The 24723-nt window shown below is 43.9% G+C and overlaps 1 protein-coding gene across 5 annotated transcripts in view; it reads left to right on the top strand.

The window, feature by feature from the left end:
- Nucleotides 1-24723, top strand: part of LOC133488607 (zinc finger protein 521-like) — a 121968-nt gene that overhangs the window by 56679 nt on the left and 40566 nt on the right. For 2 of the 5 annotated variants that reach the window (XM_061796682.1, XM_061796680.1), the window contains exons 4-5: nucleotides 1973-5466; nucleotides 5546-5630. In XM_061796682.1, coding sequence (XP_061652666.1) covers nucleotides 2329-5466; nucleotides 5546-5630 — 3223 coding nt within the window. In that variant the 5' untranslated portion in view covers nucleotides 1973-2328. Of the gene's footprint in view, nucleotides 1-1972; nucleotides 5467-5545; nucleotides 5631-5886; nucleotides 5920-13714; nucleotides 13907-19939; nucleotides 20011-24723 lie in introns of those variants that run through there. The other 3 variants (XM_061796679.1, XM_061796681.1, XM_061796683.1) reach the window with 3 other exon arrangements.

Below are 24723 nucleotides of genomic sequence, written 5' to 3'. Positions count from 1 at the left end.
CTTGTCAGCTCAACTCTTTACAGGTTGGCTCCCGCGAAGAGCTTTTCCTTCACCACCAGGTCCTCCTCCCTTCATAAATCTCTGCAGTTTCCTCTTGTTTTTCCATTTCCAAGTTTTGGCCTTTTGACATAGCTTTTTCTGAAGGGGTTGGGATTACACTGTTTTATTTAGGTAAGGAAGTCAAGAGCACTTAAAATTGGACAGCAGGAAGAAGTGGCCTGTAACCTTTTGAACTTGTGGAAGTGGTGTTTTCCAGTCATGTTACTGTACAATGCAACAGCGCAGTGGAATGTCAGCACATTTGCGTATCAGGAGACCGTCAAGAATTTGTAACACGTGGGAGCAGTAATGTTGCCGTCCCCCGTGATTCTCTGCACCTGCTTGCCCTTGAACAAGTAAGGCTTTGCACACAGGGATTTTTAAGAAGTACATTTTCCCCAAAACAGAAATGCCAACGCAACAGATGGCGCTGTAACTTTAACTGTAGAGCCAATCAGAAACCCGAGGAAAGTCAGTAGCACCAATGGGGAATCGAGGAAAAGGGTAATGGAGTTATTCAAATGTGTGGAGTTATTCCTGAATATAATCACTGTTTAACAAAACAATTAACAAATACATCACTTAAGTAGATCAAATGAAAATTTTGCAATCATTCAACAGCACTAGCCAATAATCTCAAGCCCCATTCAAATCTAAGAAGATCTAAGCGCCTCCTTTTCTCAAGACTCGGGACATCTTTTTTACAGCTTTTTGACAGTTCGTTGTCGTGTGAGAACAGTATTAATACGGGAATAGCGACGCAATTTTTCTGTAACCGAGGTGCAACTTACAGTGTGTAAGAAGAGGTCAAATTGAAGACTCACTGCCCAAACCACTTTTTGAAAAAGCAAATGTTCCTGTGCCAGACACTGGCGCTAACATTGCCACGCATCCAATTATTTCAAGTGCAAAGCCGCAATGGCTGGCAAACTTTGTTTGAAGAGGACAGGAGAATAAATGGCGGCTGAACTCTACGCCTAATCTTTGTTCTGCCTCCAGTTTTGTAAATCCTGCTCAACATTTTTTTGTTTGTTTGTTTGTTTGTTTTATTGACCGTAAAATTAAATTTGCATGTGGATGAATGGCCAAACTAAAAAAAAAAAAAAAGAGATGGATGATAAAATTAGTTAACTATTAGAGCTCGAGTTGTGTCCCTTGTTTGCCTCCCCTGCGCAACACACATTCTTTCAACCATTTTCACTTGCCTCACAGCTTTGCATGCTGATAAATATGATAATAATGTTCATTCTATAATCAGATATTTATTGACTAATGCTCTGAACGCTCAACGCTTTTCATGAAAATCATTTGTCTCGCGGCGGCGGCTTCCTACAGGCTATGTACGGCTGTGGTCGAAATTGCGCGTTTAATCTTCTTTCCCACTCCCACCAGTGCAGAAATTTCCTTGTGTGTTTTGTCTCGCTTTAAAGTAGTTTCAAGGGCTCCTGTTTTTTTTTTTTTTTTTTTTTTTTTTTAAGTCTTGTAGCTGTTCAGAAATAATAGAAATGTTCTAATTTACCTCATGCCAGGCTTACATCCTCAAGTACACCCACTGTCTTGCTTTGGCTTTAAATGTCAGAGAGATTGTGTTGAGTCACAGTGGGCTAAGCCATTACATGGCCACATACAAGGTTAATTGTGGTAAAAGTATTTCTCATTATCATCTCTAATTATACTTTAAATTGTGTGTTTTAATGTAATTTTTTTGGGATAACACCCACAGGGACGCATTGTTCAATGTTGTTTAAGGTACCAAAAAAAAAAAAAATCACACCCTACTTGTACCACCGTAGTGTCCCACCTTTTAGTGTATATGCAAATGATTGAGGCTAACGGGTTGCTGACATAAACGTGTGTGTCCCCCCCCCCCCGTTTTGTCGCCTAATAGCCTCACTGACAGACTCTTCTCTTTTTCTTTCTATTTTCTTTTCAGACGGGGCAGACATCGAGGACGACCCATCATGTTCTTGGCCAGCGTCATCTCCCTCCAGTAAGGATCAGACGTCTCCGGGACACTGCGAAGACTATGATTTCGGCGAGGACGAAGGGGGTCCGGGCCTGCCGTACCCGTGCCAATTCTGCAACAAGTCTTTCAGCCGCCTGAGCTTCCTCAAACGTCACGAGCAGAGCCACGGCGACAAGCTTCCCTTCAGCTGCACCTTCTGCAGCCGTCTGTTCAAGCACAAGCGCAGCCGCGATCGACACGTCAAGCTGCACACCGGTGACAAGAAGTACCACTGCGGTGAATGCGACTCAGCCTTTTCCCGCAGCGATCATCTTAAAATCCACATGAAAACTCACGCCTCCAACAAACCCCACAAGTGCCCCGTGTGCCGCCGAGGCTTCCTCTCCTCCAGCTCGCTGCACGGCCACATGCAAGTGCACGAGCGGGGCAAAGAGGGCGGCGGCTCTAGCCTCTGTAGAGTTGACGACTGGAAGCTGAAAGAGACGCGCAAGTGCAGCCGTTGTGAGGAAGGCTTCGATGTCCCAGAAGACCTCCAAAGGCACATTGCCGAATGCCACCCTGAGTGCTCCCCATCAGAGGACGGAGGGCTGGGTGCCACCCTTCAGTGCATCTACTGCCACGAGCCCTTCAGCGACGAAGGTGCGCTGCTGACCCACATCGACCAGGCCCACAGCCGGGACCGGAAGAGCCACTCCTGTGCTATCTGCTCCGAGCACTTTTTGTCTGTTGAAGACCTCTGTGCTCACATGGACATCCACCAGCTCCCTGAATCTAGTAACCATAGTAACAGCCCTTCTTTGCTGACTGTGGGCTACACTTCTGTCTCAAGCACCACTCCTGACTCAAACCTCTCCGTTGACAGCTCAACAATGGTGGAAATAGCGCCGCCTGTCCCCAAGACTCGGGGCAGGAGGAAGAGGGCTGCTCATAACGCATCGGACATAGGGGGGCGGGCTGCCAAACAGCCAAAGGTTTGTTACACTTGCATGTACTGCAACAAGCAAGTGTTCTCCAGTTTGGCTGTGCTTCAGATTCACCTACGGACGATGCATCTGGACAAGCCGGAGCAGGCTCACACCTGCCAGTTTTGCTTGGAGGTCCTGCCCTCATTATTAAATCTAAATGAACATCTGAAGCAGGTCCACAACGCTGAAGCCCTGCTGGCCGGCTTGCCCGACTCCCTCCTTCAGTGCAACTTCTGCCCCGAGATACTGAGCGATCTCAACGCCCTGCAGGAGCACATCCGCTGTTCCCATGGCTTTCCAAGTCCTGTGGCCAAGGAGAGCAATGCCTTCTTCTGTCCCCAATGCTTCATGGGTTTCTTGACAGAGACGACCTTGGAAGAGCATGTTCGTCAGACGCACTGCGACGGGGGTAGCCTGCGTTTCGACTCTCCTTTGGCTGTCACTCCCAAGGAGCCCATTGTAGAGGTTTACTCCTGCTCGTACTGCACCAATTCACCCATATTCAACAGTGTACTGAAGCTCAACAAGCACATCAAGGAGAATCATAAGAACATTCCCCTTGCACTCAACTACATCAATAATGGAAAGAAGACGTTGCATGCTCTCAGCCCCTCGTCTCCAATAACGGTAGAGCAAGCGTCCATGCTCAAGCATGGCGGCTCCGCCGCACGCTCTTCCGGCGAGTTCCTATGTAACCAGTGTGGGGCCAAGTATACAAACTTAGATCTTTTCCAGACTCACCTGAAGACTCACCTCGATGGCCTGCAGCCTCAACTCACCTGCCCGCAGTGCAACAAAGAGTTCCCCAACCAGGAGTCCCTGCTGAAGCATGTCACCATTCACTTCACAATCACCTCCACGTATTACATCTGCGAGAGTTGTGACAAACAGTTCACGTCTGTGGATGACCTGCAGAAGCACCTGCTTGACATGCACACCTTTGTGTTTTTTCGTTGCACTCTGTGTCAGGAGGTTTTTGACTCAAAGGTTTCTACCCAACTCCACTTAGCTGTGAAGCACAGCAATGAGAAGAAGGTTTACCGCTGCACCTCCTGCAACTGGGATTTCAGGCACGAAACAGACCTGCAGTTACATGTCAAACACAGCCACCTGGAAAACCAAGGCCGTGGCCATCGTTGCATCTTCTGCGGGGAATCATTTGGGACGGAGGTGGAGCTGCAGTGTCACATCACCACCCACAGCAAGAAGTACAACTGCCGCTTCTGCAGCAAGGCCTTCCACGCGATCGTGCTGTTGGAGAAACATTTGCGGGAGAAACATTGCGTCTTCGAGGGAAAGGCACAGAACTGCGGTGCTAACGGCTCTGCATTAAGCGGGGCGGATGGCCATCCTAAAGATGAAGCCGAGTTGCAAGGTCTTCTGACCAACAGCCACGGTACAGGGACCACAGTAGGATCAGTAGTGGAGTCCCACAACAGCCATGATGGAAGCGAGGAGGAGGTGGAGTCTGCAGAGCCCATGTATAGCTGTGACATCTGTGGGGCCTCCTACACAATGGAGTCACTTCTCACCAACCACCAGCTGAGGGACCACAACATTCGCCCCGGTGAGAGCGCCTTGATGAAAAGGAAAGCTGAAATGATCAAAGGAAACCACAAGTGCAATGTATGCTCTCGCACCTTCTTCTCTGAGGCTGGTCTAAGGGAACATATGCAGACCCACCTCGGGCCCGTCAAGCACTACATGTGTCCCATCTGCGGGGAGCGTTTCCCCTCTTTGCTCACCCTGACGGAACACAAGGTCACCCACAGCAAAAGTCTCGATACGGGCAGCTGCCGCATGTGTAAGATGCCTCTCCATAGTGAGGAGGACTTCCTGGAGCACTGTCAGATGCACCCTGACTTGAGGAATTCGCTGACGGGTTTCCGGTGCGTGGTGTGCATGCAGACAGTCACCTCCACATTGGAGCTGAAGATCCACGGGACCTTCCACATGCAAAAAACAGGGACCATGTCCGCAAACCAATCCATTGGGCGCGGCAACGCTATCGCTCACAACCAGCAGCTACATAACGTCCAAAAACCTTTCAAGTGCGCCTCCTGCTTGAAAGATTTCCGTTCAAAGCAGGACCTGGTCAAGCTGGACATCAACGGCCTGCCTTATGGACTTTGCGCATCTTGTGTGGCCAGCGCTGGTTCGAAGAGCTCCAGCCCGACGATGAATGGAGGCAGACAACAGCAGCAACAGGGAGGTGCCGCCACTCCAGCGCCGAACGCTGCTCAATGGATCCAAGGAGAGAGTCTCAGCCCGGGCGAGGGGAAAAGCAAAACCGTCTCCTCATCGTCGTCGTCCTCGTCGACATCCTCAACTGCGGCCACGAAGACACGGTGCTCGACCTGCAACGTGAAGTTCGAGTCCGAGGCAGAATTGCATAACCATGTCCAGACGCTGCATGCGGGGGACAGCGGCAGTGGACAGCTAAAGACGCCGCAGATGTCCCCTATGCCCAGATCCAGTCCATCGCAAACTGAGGAGGTATGGGTTTTGGAACTGTATTTTTAGGTTGATGCTGCTGCGGTTAGCAATATACCAATATTCTTGGTCTAATTTACAGAAGAAGACGTACCAGTGCATCAAATGTCAGATGGTGTTCTACAGTGAATGGGACATCCAAGTTCATGTGGCCAACCATATGCTCGGTAGGAGATCATTTTCTTTTGTGTGTTTGTGTGTGTGCTGGTGCAATCTAAATACATTCATGTCATAACTTTCGAAGGTACTTCAATAATATTAAAAGGTTGATTGGTGTGATTTTCTATGTAATACGGAACAGACCTGTGAGACCGTCATCTATATCATCCATTTGAACATTAAAATTAGAACATTTCATCATTTTTGAGGATGAACCACATAGTGTGAAAAATCTAATAAAATATTTGACCCTGTCTCATTTAGGCTCACAAGTTTCTGGATCACATCACAAACTAGGTGGAATTACTTTAATATTTTAACTGCATCCCCCAGTGTTGTGCATCCGTAAACTTAAGCAAGTCATCTTAATTTCCCCATGCATGCGAATGATCGAATATGTTGTGAGCATGCTTGTGGAGACTGCTGAAATGTTTCAAATATTGATTCAAAGTGGGAAGAAAATATCTTGACAGTCTGAATCTCTATTCCTATATAATTTTGTTTGTTTGATCATGCATCCCGACTCTTTACCTGGTCTATATATATATATATATATATATATATATATCACACGATGCAGCCTAACAATGCTGCAAATGACAGATTTGGCCCCAAATAATCCATTTGAAATCAAACGGTAACATCCGCATTTGCCAAAAATCTTTGGTTGCCTTTGTTTGTCATCTGTATGCAGGCAGAAGCATTTGTAAACACGAGACAATTGGAAAACAGTTTATTTATTTATTTTTTTATTTTTTCTGCTCGCCTGCAGTAAGTAGGCATCTGAATTCTGGTCTCACGTTCCTTTAGTCATTCATTTATTCAGCTCGTTTGGCGGCTCTTTCATTACACTGCATTATCTGTTGTCTTCAGTGGGGGAGAGACTCATTGATCTGGAACCAAACCGCCTCTCTGTTTGGGACACGCTTCTAGGCGCAGGTGAATTTAAACACGGTGGGCAATTCTATCAGGACCGCTAGGCAATTCTATCAGGGGCCCACTGTTTGTGCATAAACAATCAGAAGCATGTGATTTTGATGCTGTGGTGTATTTGCAAAGGAGAGTGACGAGCCCAGAGTGTAGGTGTGTGTTTTCTATTCATCTTTGCAATCTGCTCACCCACTATTCTACTGGGGGTGCCTAATACAGTACCAAGCCAGCATTAGTCCTTTCTGTTGCAAAGGCAGGCACGGAGCACACTGGGAGGGTCGAAAACAAACCCCCCTACTGGTTACTTTATGTCTTTCAGCAGCGCGAGCACACAGCTCCCCCGTAATAGTGGAATTCGGGCAGCTTAAGATAACAGGCGGATAGGTGATTGGGTTATTGTCTGATGTCTTAGTCCTCTGATATGCCATCGCTTCATATTCCAGATGATCACGCGTTCCATCAGACTCCTCAAAAGGGTGTCTGCTGGATGTTTTTGTTTGGCGATTTGTAAAATGTGGAGAAAGCCGCACATGCGCTCACACTTAATAACTGTAATAACTGCGGAATAAATACAAAGAGCGGAAATAAAGGAAAATGTACTGACTGACCACAACATGACCACCTGAACAATCAAATGAGATGCAACACAAGAACTGTATAAAATGTTTAGCCTTATTAATGTTCTCTTTTGATCAACACTGTCAGATTGGTATTCGTGGAACCTAATGTTTATTATAGTAGTTATAGATTGCAGTTCTTTAAAAATGCACACACTTGGCTCGGTTGCTTTTCCTCTTCAAAATATTACCGTTCAGCGGCCCGCGCACGCACGCACGCACACACGCACGTACCGATTGCAAAGAAAGCAAAGACAATTCAATACGGTCTAAATATATTACATTTGAGCTGTATAGACATGATGTACTTTAGAGGTGTGTCCACCATCTAATAAGTAAAATAATTACCAACAGAGTAATGTGGATGTTACCTTCCTTCAAATCAATGGAGGGGAACAGTCAGCTGTCATTTGCCATGTTGGTGAAAGTGAAAAGTTCGAGTGACAGATCAAAAGTGTAGGTGGGTGCTACAGCGGAGTAAAACGTTAGCATCCCTTTTAGCGTAGAATGAGGGTTGAATCCAATCCAGACTATAATCACTGCACAACTGATCTGGGCCAAAATCGCTGTGAAAAAAAAAAAGAAAAAAAACTACTAATTTGGAAAAGCTCTAAATGCCTTCTCTGGTGGAAAAAAAGGACACTTTCTCTCTTTAATGACCATCTGCACCGGAGAGGGGAAACGGGGGCCGGGGTCATCTCCGCTCAGCTGTCAGCGTTATTAGCGTAGGTAATGGAGCAGACGCTGGATTCATAGGGGTGTTGTTTTCATCCATGGCCCGTTCCTCCGTGGTGTCACTTCACACTGATAACTCTATATATAGTCATGTGGCTCTGCATAAGCGTACGGAACAACAGAATCCGTATGAGCTGCCTTCGTAATGTGACCGTCCCCCTAAACAAAATCTCTGTTGCGCTGCCAGGACGTTTTGATGGGTGGATATGACACTCAGATGTACACGGTTGCGATTGGCGCATAATGGTTACTAAAGAAACACAGCAACAACAACAACAACAAAAAGTGTGTGTGGGGGGGGGGGGGGGCAAGGTGATGTTGCACAGCAGCGTCTTAAGATGGAGGTCGCAGCCCGCCTGGGCCCAGATGGATCAGCGCACATTTGCCGTACAGCTGGCCGCTCTGCTCGGGGACCTGGTGGGATCCTCCTTAGGAGGGAGGGAAAAAAATGATATCGCCACCATCCAAGGAGCAATTTAATAGCAGGCCAGAAGACAGCTGGCCACTCTTTAGTTTAGAGTTTTTTTGGCATGGCACACTCGCAGAATCGAGGGTGTCCAATTTTTCTCCAGAGACACGCAGATTTATACTGCTTTCAGCTGCCTCTCTCGCTTTATAATCCTTTATATTTATGTATAATTTAGCTAGGAATTCTCACAGTATGTCCATTTGGCGAAAATGTAATAGTGGAACACAGAAAGTCAAACACACCAGTGGACTTCCAAGATTAATTGAGATCAAGTTTAATCAAAATCATATTTTCCACGCTTTTATTTACCTTCATGAACTGTACGGGTCGTGTTAAAAGTAACATTTTAACATTTCTAAATCTTATACATGATCACAACCTGTGTAATATAAAATAAATACAATCAAGTTTAACTGAAATAAAGAAACTATTGACCGTGTGTTTGCATTGGGCATGTGTGTGGATGTGTGTGTGTGTGTGTGTGTGTGTGTGTGTGTGTGTGTGACACATCCGGCAAATCTGTACCAAAATTTGAAACCATCATATGTAATAAATAACATTGAGATTTCGCAAGCATATTTTTGTCACTAAATTCCTTTTTACAATAAATGGAACAATAGCTGGGGGAAAAAAAATGCCAAATGATTTAAATGAAGGCAATTCCACCTTCCTTCATCGGCCACCGTCTGCAATTTTTTGTCTTATTTAATGACGGACACACCTCTAATGTACCATGTTTAATTGTCTATAATTTTGCGATAGTTTATTTGTGTCGTTTGGGCAGGCTTTATGTCACCAATCGGTGTGCTGTATGTCAATGACGTCAAGTTGGCATTTATGCTGCACTCGTATCACATTGGCACTCGTATCAATCTGACACGCGTCCGATTTGTATCCACATTTGGAAGAGGCCTGATTCTGATCTGAAGATATCCGATTCCATCTGTTTTTTTGTTTTTTCTTTTCTTTTCTCTTACGCCGCCATGACACATATGCCAGTAGTGCCACATGACAACAAATAAATCTTAATTGTTAATTGTCACTTGAACTATGCAGTGGAAAGCCAACCTTAAAGTTGGTCTTCTGAGATATGCTGAAGTCTGAAGTCATGATGATGTCTGACTTTTGTGTCACATCTTTCCAAAAAAAATCCAGCTTCAGCTTCAAATTGGACCACTTTCGGGACATTCCACTTTGAAGGTTTTCTTTTTTCGGTCATGTTTTATGGGGACATTTGGAGGTCTTTCAAGAACACAAAAGCCTGCTCAGGGGTTGGCCATCACGAAGCCCCGTTGCTTCACTTTGACCTCACTGTAAATGTAAACTATGACATTTGGAGCCTCACTTGGGGGGCGCTTGTGCTCCATTTTTCATACTGTTTCAAATGTCCCTCTGTGGAGAACAAGCGCCCGTCATAAAAGGTGAAAAGGCTTTTCTTTTAATTTCTCCTTAATTCACTCCAGTCGCCCTGAAGGACACCTGTAAAGAAAACAAACCACATCCTAGAAATGTTTTTCTTGTTGTCGTTAGGGCGGGGGAGGGGGTCACCTTTACAGTTTTGTTGGGTTGGTGACAGCAGTGAGCTCCAAGCCAAGTCAGGGAGGAGAGTGGCGCTTGTGGCCCGGTCAGCCCGGGCATCGGGGGGTGGGCACCGAACGGAGGGGTGGGCAGGGCGGAGATGGGAAAGGCACATTTGCTGTACAGCTGGCCGCTCAGTGTGAAACGGGCACTGTGGGCTGTTACGTGGCTGGATAGGGGAGCGAGTGAGAAGGCCTTCAGCTCTCCTCTCTCGCATGCTCACGTTTGCGATATTAACCAACGAGCTGTGAGGAACACACATGAGATAGTCATTAGTATTTGTCCGGTGTTCGTATTTTGATTTTTACGCTTCCCACTCAGTATTTACTCAGCTCTCTGCTCAATTAAGTCACTTTTATATGCAGTATGATCCCTCTTTGCGCTTCCCACAAGTGCTCAAAACGCTTCAATTGTCATGGGTCAATTTATTGTGATTTTTCTTTCTTTTTTTTTTTTTTCCATTTTATTTATTTATGTATTTTATTTTTGAATGTAGGATATATTTTTTTGTGATTTCTAGCATTAAACTGTTCCATCTTTATTCTATGACATGAAGCCTGTTTTTTTTTTTTTTTTAATTAAAACGTTTTGCAGCGTCAGCTCAATCAGATTTTCAAATGAAACCCATGGCAGAGATCATTCATAAACGTACTGCGTGCTACAGTAGTACAGCAAGTTTAGTATTGTGGCTGCTCCCCCTGTTGGATTTGAGCGCACAGGATACATCCAGAAATTTTTCAACTTTATTTATATTTATTTATATATTTAATATTATTTATATATTTAATATATTTTATATATTTATAAAATTACCCAGCCAATAGTATTTCCAGAAAACAATCTGCATTTATTGTGTTTTTTGTTTGCCAAACAAATTCAAACATAAAGAAAATAATATAACTGAAAAATCATTGAAAGCAAATTGTACAACTTTTAAGTTCTCAAATTTTCCAATGAAATGGAAACAATGGAAATATTTTTAGAAACATTCTTGACATTCATAAAAAGGGAATTCTAAGGAAATTGTCCAACCTTTAATAACACCAAAATCTCCCAGACATGGAAAGTGACTGTCTATTTCCATGTACAATCCAAGTGACGCAATACTTTATATATGTCTGATTCTTATTTCAGCTCCAGAAATTTCCTGGAATTTTTTTTCCAGATTAATGAAATAACTATAGTGTTATACATAGATAGCTGGAAAATGAATCTTTCAAGTGCTTGTGCAATGTTGCATGGACCCAACAAATCGATTGGTTTCATCTGATGGCATGAGCGATTCTTTTATAGAGCATTCACACATGTAATGTGTAAATAAACACTCCTTGTTGGTCTCTTCGGTGGTTATATGTAAGATGTCAATAGCGCAAGAGTGGTGTAGGGTCAATGTAATAAAAATAAGTAAAAGAGAAGAAAGTCGAGCGGAAACAAAAGAAGCCGTGTGTGCTACATAGTGAGTGTGATATCTGCCCGCCTTTATTAATTGGTGATTAATAACGCCTCTCCGTTCGTTAGCGCAGTCACCTCCCGTGCAGCCAAGTGTGCTGCCGCTAATATGCAATTATGCGCACCGTACTGCTTGTTACATTACACCGCTAGTTGACTAATGTGGCATCCATGAGGAGAATAGGAAGCAGAATGAATTGGGAAAACGTAAAAAGTGCTGCCAATACAATTCACACATTTAGTCAGTGTTACTTATCTGTGTAGGTTGGAACAAAACGAAAGTTTCCGCCATGCGCCAAGTTTTGCAGACACTTTTTGTGCTCTTGTTGTAAAGCAGAGATAATTGACATCACCACAGGGATGCGCCCTCGCTAGGCCAGACAAGCGGGGTCTGATGTGCTCCTTATCTATTGATTTAAAAAAAAAAAATTTATTTCCCCCCCCCCCCCCCCCCTGACATTTCTGCACACCTCACAGACTGGGCCAACATGTGAGAAAATATCAGATTCTCTCAGTTCATATGACCTGTTTGCACAAACGCGCTGGCCGCCGCTAGGCTGCATTGCAATTGGGTGGCCAGATGTCGCCATGGTGATGTGTATGGAGCGGGAAATACTGAGCCGAAGAGAAGCATTCTATCGTGTGGATTTACGGAGGTTAATTATAAATAATTAACCAATTATATTATTAACCAAAATAAAATAAAAACGTATTATTTAAAAACAAAAATTAAAAAATATATATATACAGCCTACTGTGACATGGAGAAGCAGCATGTGGTTCATTATCCAGGGTCCTTTTTGAACGCCCTGTGCAAGTCACCGTAAACAATTATATGTTTGTGATGGTGAGGTGACGTATATTTAGCATACGTTTGACAGCAGCTGCTGCGTTAGTCAAGTGTCAAGTGTTTGCAAGTTTTGAAAACAGTAGCCTAGAAAGTATTGCCACAACGGTGTCATGGTTTTTACATAAAAGGCCCATACCTAATGGAGGATTCACTTTCAGTGTCCTTTAATGCCGTCTGAATGAAGTTCGGCGCCTCCTGTGCTTCAGTCTATGTTTTATTGATATACAGGAGGGATGTCTCCTTTAGAGTGTTAATGCCAACCCTTGTTCTGAAGTGAAGCCCATAAATAGTGGATGATCGGAATTAACCTCTGCATTACTCCGCCTCCTGTCGGTCTCTGGGGTGTCACCCCTGGAATTGCACCCCTGGTCTGATGGGGTTGCTTAGTAGTCTGGCCGGAGGTGGGTAGTGGGTGGCTAGGGAGTGAGGGGGGAGGGGGTGAAGGGGGCTTATGGCAGAAGTGCAAACAGATAGAGTCCCGCCTTGGTAAAGGTCAGAGCTGCAAGCTGCACCTCTCAAATCCCAGAACTGGCCCTGAAGGGAGCGAGCTTCCAAGCCTACCTGGTGATGCGTTTGTGCTAAAGGCGTTGCACTGCTGTTGAACCGCGGTGCCTTCAGTAGTTGTCAGCACCGTAACAGGAGTGATTTCACTTTGCGTAGGGGCTGTTACTTAAGCCGAACATGCATTGAGCTATTTTCGAAGTGTTGTCAACAGAGCAGTATGCTTACCCAATCATCTTTTCCTGGAGGACAGGTCACTACTGTACTTCGGAGCCTCCAAAAGCTCAAGAATCTTTTGCTTGCCACTGCTCAGGCCTGAGCAAAATAGTACAGCTGTGCTTGATTTACAATGGAGTTCCGTTCCTACAGCAGCAACATAACGCAAATTAAACGAGCCGCGGTCTGTCACTAACACAGTCGCAAAGTCATAATTACTAACCCTATGTAAGCCAGCTCTTTTACTGAGCAAAACCGGAAAACCGGACCAAACTCTTGCAAGCACGGGAAGGCCGTAGCTGAGATTTGTGAGCTGGACGTGCTAACCACTTCTTCACCTGAATGTAAATATTGTGCATAGATGACAGCTGTCAGGTGCAGGAAAAGCTTGACTGCGTCTTGAAAGCACTTGAGAAAGCTGTATGGCCCGAAAAAATGTAAAAGTTTTGTCTGATTGGTCAAAGGCTCAGATTTTGGGGAAATCCAGTTTCAACCTTTTGAGAAAAGACACATGCTGATGAATTGCAGTTCTTGGAAGTGCATAGCGAGCTTTTTGGTGGTGGTTTTCATAAAAAAAAATAAAGAAATGATGGGGGAAAAAAAAAAAAAAAGGCTATGACTGTTGCCAATGGCTGACAGGGGAGGAGGAGGGAGCGGGGGGCACGGGGCTCTGAAAAGGCCCCCCAGCGTCAAAGCCTTAATAATCATGTGAGCAGCGCTGGACTTCATTACCCTCCTGTTCGACAGGCCGAGTGCCAGCCCGGCTCGCTGGCTGGCTGTGGCAAGGTCAACGGCGGAGGAAAAACCAGTTACTGTGTTACTCTGGAGCGGAATGGAGAGAGGGGCGGCCATCTGTCAGCTCGGGCCTGCCATCCCCGCAGAGCAAATGGACACGGGCGACCAGAGGAGAGGCCACAGACACCCATAGAGCCAAACCCAGTGAGCATAACGCTGAGGCGTGGGCTCAGCCAAAGAGATGGGCCTTGGTACCACTAAAACACATATATACACACAAAAAGCCGAGCGTGCAAGACTATATCTGCAAGAAATTTGGCAGGCGCTTTTGTGTGTTTATGCTTGTTTGTTTTCAGTGTCAGCACACTACTGGGCCCTACTGTTTTAAGTCCAGATGGCAGACCATGTGATAAATTTAAAAAAAAAAAAAAAAAAAAAAGTTGATAAAAAGTTTTGCTTGGCTTGCCAATAGTAAATGTTTTGATCATAGCATTGCTTTGTAAGGACAACATATTGTACTGTACATATTGGGAGCAAAGGTAGGGGGGCCAGCGGGTAAAACTTGTTTTCCTCCAAGTGACCAAACAAACACTTACTTCCATATCTGGTTGCACTGTTTCACCTTGTTGCCTGTTTTTTGTTTTTTTTTTGGTCTTGCTCTGCAAGGACCTTTATGATGTCCTCTGGCTAAAGTGGAGGAACCCTGTGGAATGTTCCAGAACTCTCTAATAGGTTTCAGGTGCTGCAGGCCACCAGCCAGCCCCCCTACCTTCACTCCACACACACACACACACACACACACACACACACACACGCACGCACACGCACACACCTCCCTGTGTCTTGTGCAATAGGACTCTCCTCTAAAGAACATGGCAAAACTGTGAAATGGTTTTCTTTCAAATGTTCACCTTTTCTTGAATGATTTTTTTTATTTTTATTTTCATTTTTTTAACCTCAAAATCAAAACTCATATTGACAATATGCCCTGGCTTTTATTAAGTAGAATGGCATCGCTATTATCTCTCTGGCAAACGGGCATCACCTACTTTAGTGAAATGAAATGTTGTTGGACCAGCCAGGACACCCCTCATGTCGTTAGCACTAGCATCAGCGCTTTTCTTTGAAATCTTACCTTTCCTTTCAGGTTTAAATCAATCATCGGTATAATTTGTATGTTAAAACAAGCTTTTCAGAATCATGTTAATCTAACATTGGCTTATAATACAGAGAATGGCATCGCTATTATCCTTACCTTCTTTAGTGGTCTGCAATATTGGTGGTCAACCAGGATACTTCATGTCGCGTTAGCTCTAGCATCAGTGCTAATCTTCAGAGATTTGTGTGGCGCTTGTATGAACTTTTTATACCATCATGTTGCTGCTACACTGGCTTGTAATAAGCACAATAACATCGCTGTAAACCTAGGATAAACTTACTTACTATAGCAGTCTGTAATGTCGGTGGAAGAGACAGTACACTTCTCATGTTGTGTTAGTGCGAGCATCAATAGTAATGTTCAGTTTTGTCCACTATTTGTATGAACTAAAATAATCACTTTTCATGTATTAGATTTGTTTTCTCTAAAGTGTTACCTTTCTTTGAAATTAGTCGGCCAACCGGGACCCCTCTCATGTTGTGTTTAGCGGGTGCTAATGTTAAGTATCTGGCAGCGGTAAGAATTGTGTGCAGAGGTTTGAAGCAAGTAAATAAATAAAACTATTATTCCTAAATAAGCTTTACAAGGTAAACAGAACTCAGAGGTAAAATTGATGTCTTTAGCACTAATTGGTGAAGTCGGTGCAGAAACGTAGCTTGTATCGTCAACATTCCACAACTCAGCACAGTTAAAGTTGCTACTTGTTTTCTTCTCGCATCCCCCCCCCCCCCCCCCAGGCTTACGCATCCACATGCTCCGGAAAACGGGGAGATGGTCCTGGGCAATTCTCCCCACCCCCTCCTCAAGTTAATGGAAATCACACAGGAAACTCCCAGGATGAAAGCCTTATTAGTTATTAAGGTTTAATGTGAATAGCGCTGCTTATATGCAGTATTTGCCGAAGTGTTCTGTGCTGCTGATGTGGAATTGTCAGGGAGGTGCCGATATAGACAGGAATTGGTGTACACTTAATTAAGAAGATCTATTTCCATCTTGTTAGCAGGAGCTAATGTGAGCGCTGCCATGCATCACGAGTTCCCGTTTCATACGCTACTTCCTGTCATATTTGATCCATGTTGGCGCTTCAAGGCTAGAGAGCTAAATTTTATATCCAGGTGTGATGGACTAAAATGTGCAAAAAGTGACAAATTTTCTCAATAGCTGTAATTGTTTTGGAACACTGCCTGTTCATAAATCTGTGTAGATTCTCAGTCATCCAGGTCATGGTAATCCGCAAAGGTTGAATCCAGGCAACAGTACCATTCCTTTTTGTTGACGACATTTTACCTTTAATCCTTAACTGAAGATGCCTTTTGGGTTAAAGGGGAAAATAGTGTGCTTGAACTAGCATGCTTGAACTAGCATCAGTGCTAATGGTCAGTATTGTGTGCTGTAGTTTTGCTATGCTTCATACAGTAGGTTAAAGCAGCGTTATGTAAAAATGTGACAACTTCCAAATCATGTTTATGGTGCACTGTCTTGGAATAAGCAGATTTAGCTTTCTCTGTCGTTGCCATGACGACCTCGAAGCATATATTTTAGCTGTGGACCAGCCGGGAAACAAAAATAACTTTATTTAGTAAAAATGGTGCATTGTTTGTACAGATGAGTCAATCAATGCTAATTTAGAAGATCGTTTTTGTTTCAAAAATGTATTTACTGTAAAGTTAAAACAACTGGGCAGTATGTAACAACAACAATCTCTTGAAAATTGTGTCGATTAGCAGATTAGCATTTAGCCATTGCTGGATGAGTTTACTATAGTAGTGCTGGACTGACCAGGACACCCCACGTATTTCCCCTGTATTTATTTTTTTGAATTCTCTTTATGGTATGAGAGTGACTGTATTCCTACGGCGCGTTCCGTTTCCAGAGCGTGAACACGACGTGGCCTCTTTTTGTCTCCGCGCTTTTTGTCCTGCCCGCCGCCCCGAGACGCCAACCTTAAGCCACTCACTGGCTGATTAATCTTTAACATTCATAATTACTAATTAAGTTAGTAAGAGACTTTTAATGTAGTCTTCCTTGAGAGGACAACAGATCATTAGCTTCAATAATGAACGCGGATGAGACACATAATAGCCTGTGATAGGTGAATAGTGACAGTATTAAATGAGGCGCGTGTATGGGTGATAGTCGCCCTGCATGCATGGACCCCCGAAAAGGTGCCAAAGTGCTCCTGTGGATGGAGCATGAGGAAATTCATCTCAGGGTTCATTAAAACATATACAATCAAGGCTATATTTACATGAACATCTGCAGTGGTAACTGTGTCGTCCCCACTTTTTAAATACAGATATTATTTATTCATTCATCCTGGTTTTGGTCTCCCTAATGCCTTAGCTGTATGTCGTTATCACATTATTGCATTAGCGTCGGCATTATCATGGTGGCTGTAAGTTGCTGCCCATTAAAAGACTCATTTCAGCTCTTGTTTTTCTTTTCTTCCGTTTTTTTTTTTTTTTAACGACGATGCTACTCTGGCACATTTTCGTGAGCCGACCTGCATCGGGGGAAGGTGCTTATGCCGTAATGATTATTATCATTAAGAAGATATTAATGTGCTTAGTGTTTGTGACCCAGCTGCTCGTAGCAGCCCGGAAGGGTGGGTGGGCGATTGGGCTGCCAAAAAAGGGACAGTGCCGCGTAGGCCGCCACTGCCCACCTGTCCGGAGATTTCAAGGTCACTAATGGTTGCGCCTACCGAGGACCCGAATGTCGTGACTAAATGCGCCGAACTGAAAGTCACCGACTTAACAGTATAAAACATTTCGTTTGTTGGGCAAATGTGAATGTATTGTGATCGGTGCTGGGACCAATTTATTTCCATTAGAAAATACATAAAAAAAACAAGTAGAAATTAAGTACAGGCATCCGTTTGGACTTATGCACAATGAACGACTGTAGCTTGCGCAGCGATGTAAGAATACATCATCACTTGGCACAAAAATACATGCTCAGTTACTGCTTTTCCCATTTGATTGTTTTATATTTATGGCCCAGAATATTTTTCATACAAGTATTTACTGTATTTATGACATTCCGAGGTTAGTGAACTATTTGCGCGGCGGCGTAAGAATACGTGCTCAAATGGCACAAGAAGTTACTGTTAACACTGGCCAGTACATGTGTAATTAGTGCTTTACACAACGTTAAGTAGTGAAAGATGCCCTGTAGCAAATGCTAATCTAGCAGCCTAATAAATAGTGATAACAAATCATTAAAACATATATATGCTTTCACATGATGGCCCCTTCATGTTTCAGGCTTCCCTCTCACGTATGATTGAAACATACATATAAATTCAGGTTACAGCACCACCAAAGCAACAGAACTCCGAAATGGAGTAGAAAATGTAGGATGTAGCATAGTGTCTTGAACAAAAGAACAATAATAAAGCTACAAACATTTCTGACACTTGGAAAACCATCACAATGTATCCAAACGCCTCACGTGTTGCTCAATATACTTTAGGTGTGTTAGCTTAGCTCAATTTTGACATAAACAACCCAACACAAAATGGCTAATACTGTGTGTTTGCTCAGTTGGCACGAAAGAGACATCCTAACTAATATGCATTTGCTTAATTAGGTGCAGGAGTTATCACAACCACTACGGCAACTAAAGGTGCCACAATATAATAAGAAGACCTCAATAGGTGAAAAATAGTCACTTGGTCATCACTTACTTCTTCATAAAGGCATTTCCGTAAGGATCCATAAGGACTCGTCATCTACTTGACTAAAATAACAATGGCTGAATGGACAGCAATGTCCCCTAAAATACGAATTTACAACAATCATAATACACGAGCTGATCACAGCATTAGGTACCCCGATACAATTATTCTGTTGTTAATTGAACAATATGTTTATTATTGTGGCTTTCAGCTGCACTGAATTTATGAGAAGCGTGACGGCATAAACGGGGGTTCTAAGGGGCCAGTGGGAGTTAACACTGAATGCTGTAACTAATTTTTCATTTTTTTTCAACGTTTTTTTTTTTTTTTTCTTCTTTTAACAGTGCATTTAAGCACTGATGCGCCGTTGTTGCGTGGTGCAAGCGCAGCCTGGCTCGGTATCCTCCCGTGTCTTTGTTTCATTAGAATTTGGGAAAAACAACAACCCATGCTAACATTTAATCAAATGAATCAGAATGCAGGACCCACATAATCAATCAAAATCCTAATGCAGCCAATATGCTTCGTTCTGCAAGCAGCAAGCCGGCTTGGAGGAAAGTCGATTATGGCCCCCTCTGTCTACTCCTCTGCTATTACACTCGCTCTGCACTTGTTTTCATTATGCAAACGAGGCTGGTAACATCTCACTTCATGTGCATGTTTCCTATTATTCTTTTTGTTTTTTAATACTATTTGTATAATGAGTGAGTATGATGTGCCATATCTGGAATGATCAGATGAACTATTTACGAGGTTGCTCTCAATCTGCTGCAGTCGTTATATGAAATGCTGCCTTCTCCCCCGTCTCGTCAAACACGCTGATGCACCTTACAAACAGTGTAACTGTACGCACACGCATCACTCAATCCATCAGTCAGTGGCTTTCTTCTTCCTGTGTGTGACACAATCATCATGCAATACACACCCGTGAGGTAGCGTGGCGGGGGCCGCGGAGGCAGCTCCCACCGTGGCTCCCGAGGCCCGGCTGCCAGTTGTTTGCCAGCGTCTCCGTGTGGAATTCATTCAAATTAAAGCGGTGGAATGAGGCTCGGGTCCCAGAATGCCTCGTCCCTCTCCTTCATCAGCATTCCGCCGATGAGAGTAATTAAAGCAGAAATTAATTCTGCTGTAAGCAGAGGAGCCACAGAATAACTGATATTAGAGGCTGAATGATGAATGCTTGGCATCAAGGGAGGTCTCGCGGGGGAATGGAGAGAGGGGAGAAATCACAGATCTTTCTTTCCTTTCTCTCGTTCCCCCCATTTTGCCGTCTTGTTCTTATTTATTTGGTGGATGTATTCCACTTTCCATGCTATGTGTTTGCCCGACCGAAGACATTGGCGAGAAGCCCTCCTGCTCTAACACTGTTTCACATTCCCTCTCGTTTTCTCATTTTCAGCCAACGTGCCCATTGGAAGGTGCCAAGTTGCCAACATTGCTCATATCCTTTGGTAGATTGCTTACAATGAGAGGATGCAAGGCTATAGGAGATATACACAACATTAGGTACCCCAATCTTATCTAGAACTATATCAATATCTGTTTTGCTCAAGGATATGTACAACAACAAATTGATTATTTTTGTGGAATTATTATTATTGTTACGATGCCTACACCGTCTGTTCTTACTCATCAACTCAGTCAGTAGCAAGCAGCATCCCTGGAAAGTTAATCAAAATGAGCCCCCGCCACCAATTTCACCAAGTGGCGCTTAATTTGATGGACATGTCTGTCATAACAAGACGAAAAAGCCTCAAGGAGCCATGAACAAAATTAAACAGGAAATCGTCCACTTTAGTTGGAAGTTGCCATTTTGGGTGAATTCCAGCGCTCCGACTCGGGAATTGGTCCAAATGAGCCCCGGTTGGAGGCAGGTATCCTATGGCTACGTCATCTAATGTAGAGGGAATATGGCGTCAAGGTTTGAGGATCATTTCGAGGCTTCTCCATGAAAAAGGGGGCGCAAGGCGCTGTTCAAAACACAAATTCTGTTCGCTGAGTTTTTCAGTGAATAATGCTGTCCTCTTAATAATATCGAGGCTGTCAATGATAGCGGACACTTGCTGGTTTGTCTATGGATTGTTTTGGCCAGTTTTAGTTGGAGTTTGAAAGTGGAGAGTTTTGAATTTTTGGTCAGCAGTATCCTAGCAGGATGGATTCATGGTCGCTGTGTGACATAATTTATGTATACCAAAATGCGAAACGTGCAATTTACATCAGATCAGAATCATCAGAAATTAATTTGAGCGTAATAAAAGTTATTGCATCAACAGAACACGAAACCCTCCAGATAATCTCTCGCGTCTCCTGATGCTTTATTTTTGGGAATGCGCATCTTTAGCAAGAGCCGCCACCAGGCCGAAAAACAGACAAGTGAACTGGTGAATCGCTCTCTTGCAATCAAATGGAATCGAATAAAGTTTAGCTCTTTTGGGTGTTATGCTAATGCATGTAAAAAGTTACTATGGATTTGCTGTCACGTGTCTTAGCACGTTCCGACTCGGATAGAGAAGTGAATGGTAATTTAATTATAATGACCTCGTCCCCCTCCCTCTCATATTTTGGCCTCTGGGTAAAAAGCCCGAGGAGGTGATAAACAATACATAGATTTGTCTTGTTTGGATTTCACTTGCCTCTCCTAATGGCGTAAGGGATTGGCCTCTATTTTGAAAATATTGCACACCAAGATCTGCAGGTAGCTGTGTTGCATTTCTAATTGGTTTTGTGCTAAAGAATATCTCAATAAGATGTTAATGAATGGAAGGTCAGCCTGAGAGTTTCTGACTGTTATTAAGAATTTAGCAGGCCGCCTTCGAGTCGGAGCAAAATGAATTATTAGGAGCCCTAAAGGGCGCCAATGCAGAGGAGATACTAAGTGGGCCCAACAGGAAGCCAAGATGGCAGCCAGACCTACCACAAACTCAGCTGATGAGCTCAGCTCGGGTGTCTGAAAGGCAGCGGGATGAGACGAGAGTCATTTGCTCCAAAATCTGAAGGCCCGCTTATTCCTCGGGCCAGTCCGTCACAGAGGTTATCGAGTCCTTCTCCCTAAAGATACTGAGTTTCTTACAGACGTCAATGACTGACCTCTGACCTGTACTTACTCTCCCGCAAGTGAAGAATGCATTGTTGGATGAAATGGACAGGCTTATAGATGCATGGACAGACCGAAGAAAAGAGCAATGAATTGATTGCTGACCACCGTTCTTAAAATGGCAGTTTGTCTGTTTTGTTTGAAATGCCAATACTGTAAGTGAAAACATCAGTGCAGCGTTGACTTTAGATGCAACGACACTGTCTTATAACACAGTCCTGTCCAGTAGTCCAATAGATGTCTTCGAGCAAGTCTAGGAGGAACCAAATGAGAGAGAAATCGATGACGTTCCTCTCTCCACTGTCTCCGTCCTGGCTGAATTACTGAAACAAGATGCTGCACTTAGACAAGTCTTTGGAGAGGCAGATGGAAGTAGGGGAGAGAGAGCGAGAGAGAGAAAAAAAAAACTTTTCGGGACATGGGTGCCATTTAGACGAAGCCCATCTTCTTACCAAAAAAGCCACTAAAAGCAGTGAATGATCCTTTTCCTGTCCCTGGCTGGGTGGCGGTTAGCATCCTGTGGTCGAGTCAAGACGGATCAGACGCTCTGCTTTTGAGGTCACGGCAAAAATCACTTAAAAGATGGCAAAGAATGAGATTTTTGGACATGAATTCATAGCCTCACGGAGCATTGTTGCAGACACCCTGATGTCAAGCGGGTGCTGGTTAACATCCACGCCAGGTTTTATCCTCTGAACTACGAAGATGAAAATGAATCCCGCTCGTTTGGTAGACAGAACAGGGTGCTTAAGGGACCCAATCCCTGTAAGTGCCATTAAGTGGAAATTGCCGTTCACATATTCCAGTGGTTTGATTAATTACACTCTCTCATGTGCTTTCATAAAGGCCCAATGAAATATGGAGAGCAAATTGCATTGTGTTCTTGTAGCCTGTTACGTAAAAGCAGTTTAATTATTGACGCATGTTTTGCCACATGGCGAGGGAGAGGATCGTTGGACACGAATTGGAATCGCACAGTACATGCTATGGACAGGCACAGCGAGCACTATTGAGACGCTTTGTGTTTCGCTTCCTATTGACCTTCCGAATCAAAGAGTAAACCTAGATGCCTCACAAGCGGAATGTAAGCGTTTTTATGGAGGTGGCTGCACTTAAAAAGATAATACAGTCTCTTTTTGATAAATATGGACAACCCCAATTCTAATGACGTTGGGACGTTGCGTTAGAAACAGAATACAATGATTTTGCAAATCATGTTCAACCTATATTTAATGGAATACACTACAAAGACAAGATATTTAATGTTCAAAATGGTCAACTTTATTGTTTTTAGCAAATAATCATTAACTTTGAATTTTATGGCTCCAACACGTTCCAAAACAGCTGGGACAGGTGGCAAAAAAGACATCAAACCCCTGCTTGGAACATCCCACAGGTGAACAGGCTCATTGGGAACAGGTGGGTGCCATGATTGGGTAGAAAAGGAGTTTCCCTGAATTGTTCAGTCATTCACAAGCAAAGATGGGGCGAGGTTCCCCTCTTTGTGAACAAGTGCATGATAAAATAGTTGACCAGTTTCAGGACAATGTTCCTCAATGTACAATTGCAAGGAATTTAGGGATTTAATCATCTACGGTCCATAATATCATCAAAAGGTTCAGAGAATCTGAAGAAATCACTGCTTGTAAGCGGCAAGACCCGTGACCTTCGATCCCTCAGGTGGCACTGCATCAAAAACCGACGATATCAATGTGTAATGGATATCACCACATGGGCTCAGGAACATTCCAGAAAGCCAATGTCAGTAAATACATTTCGGCGCTACATCCGTAAGTGCAACTTGAAACTCTACTATGCAAAGCAAAAGCCATTTATCAACAACACCCAGAAACGCCGCCGGCTTCTCTGGGCCCGAGCTCATCGAAGATGGACTGATGCAAAGTGGAAAAGTGGTCTTTGGTCCGACGAGTCCACATTTCAAATTGCTTTTGGAAATTGTGGCCGTCGTGTCCTCCGGACCAAAGAGGAAAAGAATCATCCGGACTGTTATGGACGCAAAGTTCAAAAGCCACCATCTGTGATGGTATGGGGCTGTGTTCGTGCCAATGGCATGGGTGACTTACACATCTGTGAAGGCACCATTAATGCTAAAGGTACATACAGGTTTTGGAGAAACATATGCTGCCATCCAAGCAACGTCTTTTCCTTTTTCGCCCCTGCTTATTTCAGCAAGACAATGCCAAACCACATTGTGCACGTGTTACAACAGCGTGGCTTCGTAGGAAAAGAGTGCGGGTACTAGACTGGCCTGCCTGCAGTCCAGACCTGTCTCCCATTGAAAATGTGTGGCGCATTATGAAGCGTAAAATACGACAACGGAGACCACGGACTGTTGAACAGCTGAAGCTGTACATCGAGCAAGAATGGGAAAGAATTCCACCGACAAAGCTTCAAGAATTAGTGTCCTCAGGTCCCAAACGTTTATTGAATGTTGTTAAAAGAAAAGGTGATGCAACACTGGTAAACATGACCTTGTGCCAGCTTTTTTGGAACGTGTTGCACCCACATAATTCTAAGTTAATGATTATTTGCTAAAAACAATCAAGTTTATCAGTTTGAACATTAAATATCTTGTCTTTGTAGTGTATTCAATTAAATATAGGTTGAACATGATTTGCAAATCATTGTATTTTGTTTTTATTTATGTTTAACACAACGTCCCAACTTCATTGGAATTGGGGTTGTAGTTAAGGAGATATTTTGTGAAGGCAGCACACACTCAAGGGGATAGAAAGATCCCTGCCGGCTTTGTGTGATATCTTAACATATCTCTTTTGATCAGAGTGCAGGCTTAGACGATGCTTAGTTACTGATGCACTCCTACTTTCCACTCAAGCAAGCGGCATAAGAATACAACAACCCAATGTCTTCATTCCGTGGCTCATTTCTGCGCTCTGATGCATCTTACTCAAAGAACGGCGCCCTCAAGGGTCAATAAAACTAAGTACTGGTTTTACCTAGCAATATTTTGGCCTGATCTCACATCATCGGCATAAAGCCTGCCGCACACCCAGTTGATGCGGCCAAACTCGACTGAACTCTCGCGCAGTGTGCGGGGTTCAGCAACT

Source organism: Phyllopteryx taeniolatus, chromosome 14 (genome assembly GCF_024500385.1).
Source record: "Phyllopteryx taeniolatus isolate TA_2022b chromosome 14, UOR_Ptae_1.2, whole genome shotgun sequence".
NCBI classification, from domain to species: domain Eukaryota; kingdom Metazoa; phylum Chordata; class Actinopteri; order Syngnathiformes; family Syngnathidae; genus Phyllopteryx; species Phyllopteryx taeniolatus.
This window is presented reverse-complemented; position numbering and strand designations above follow the sequence as displayed.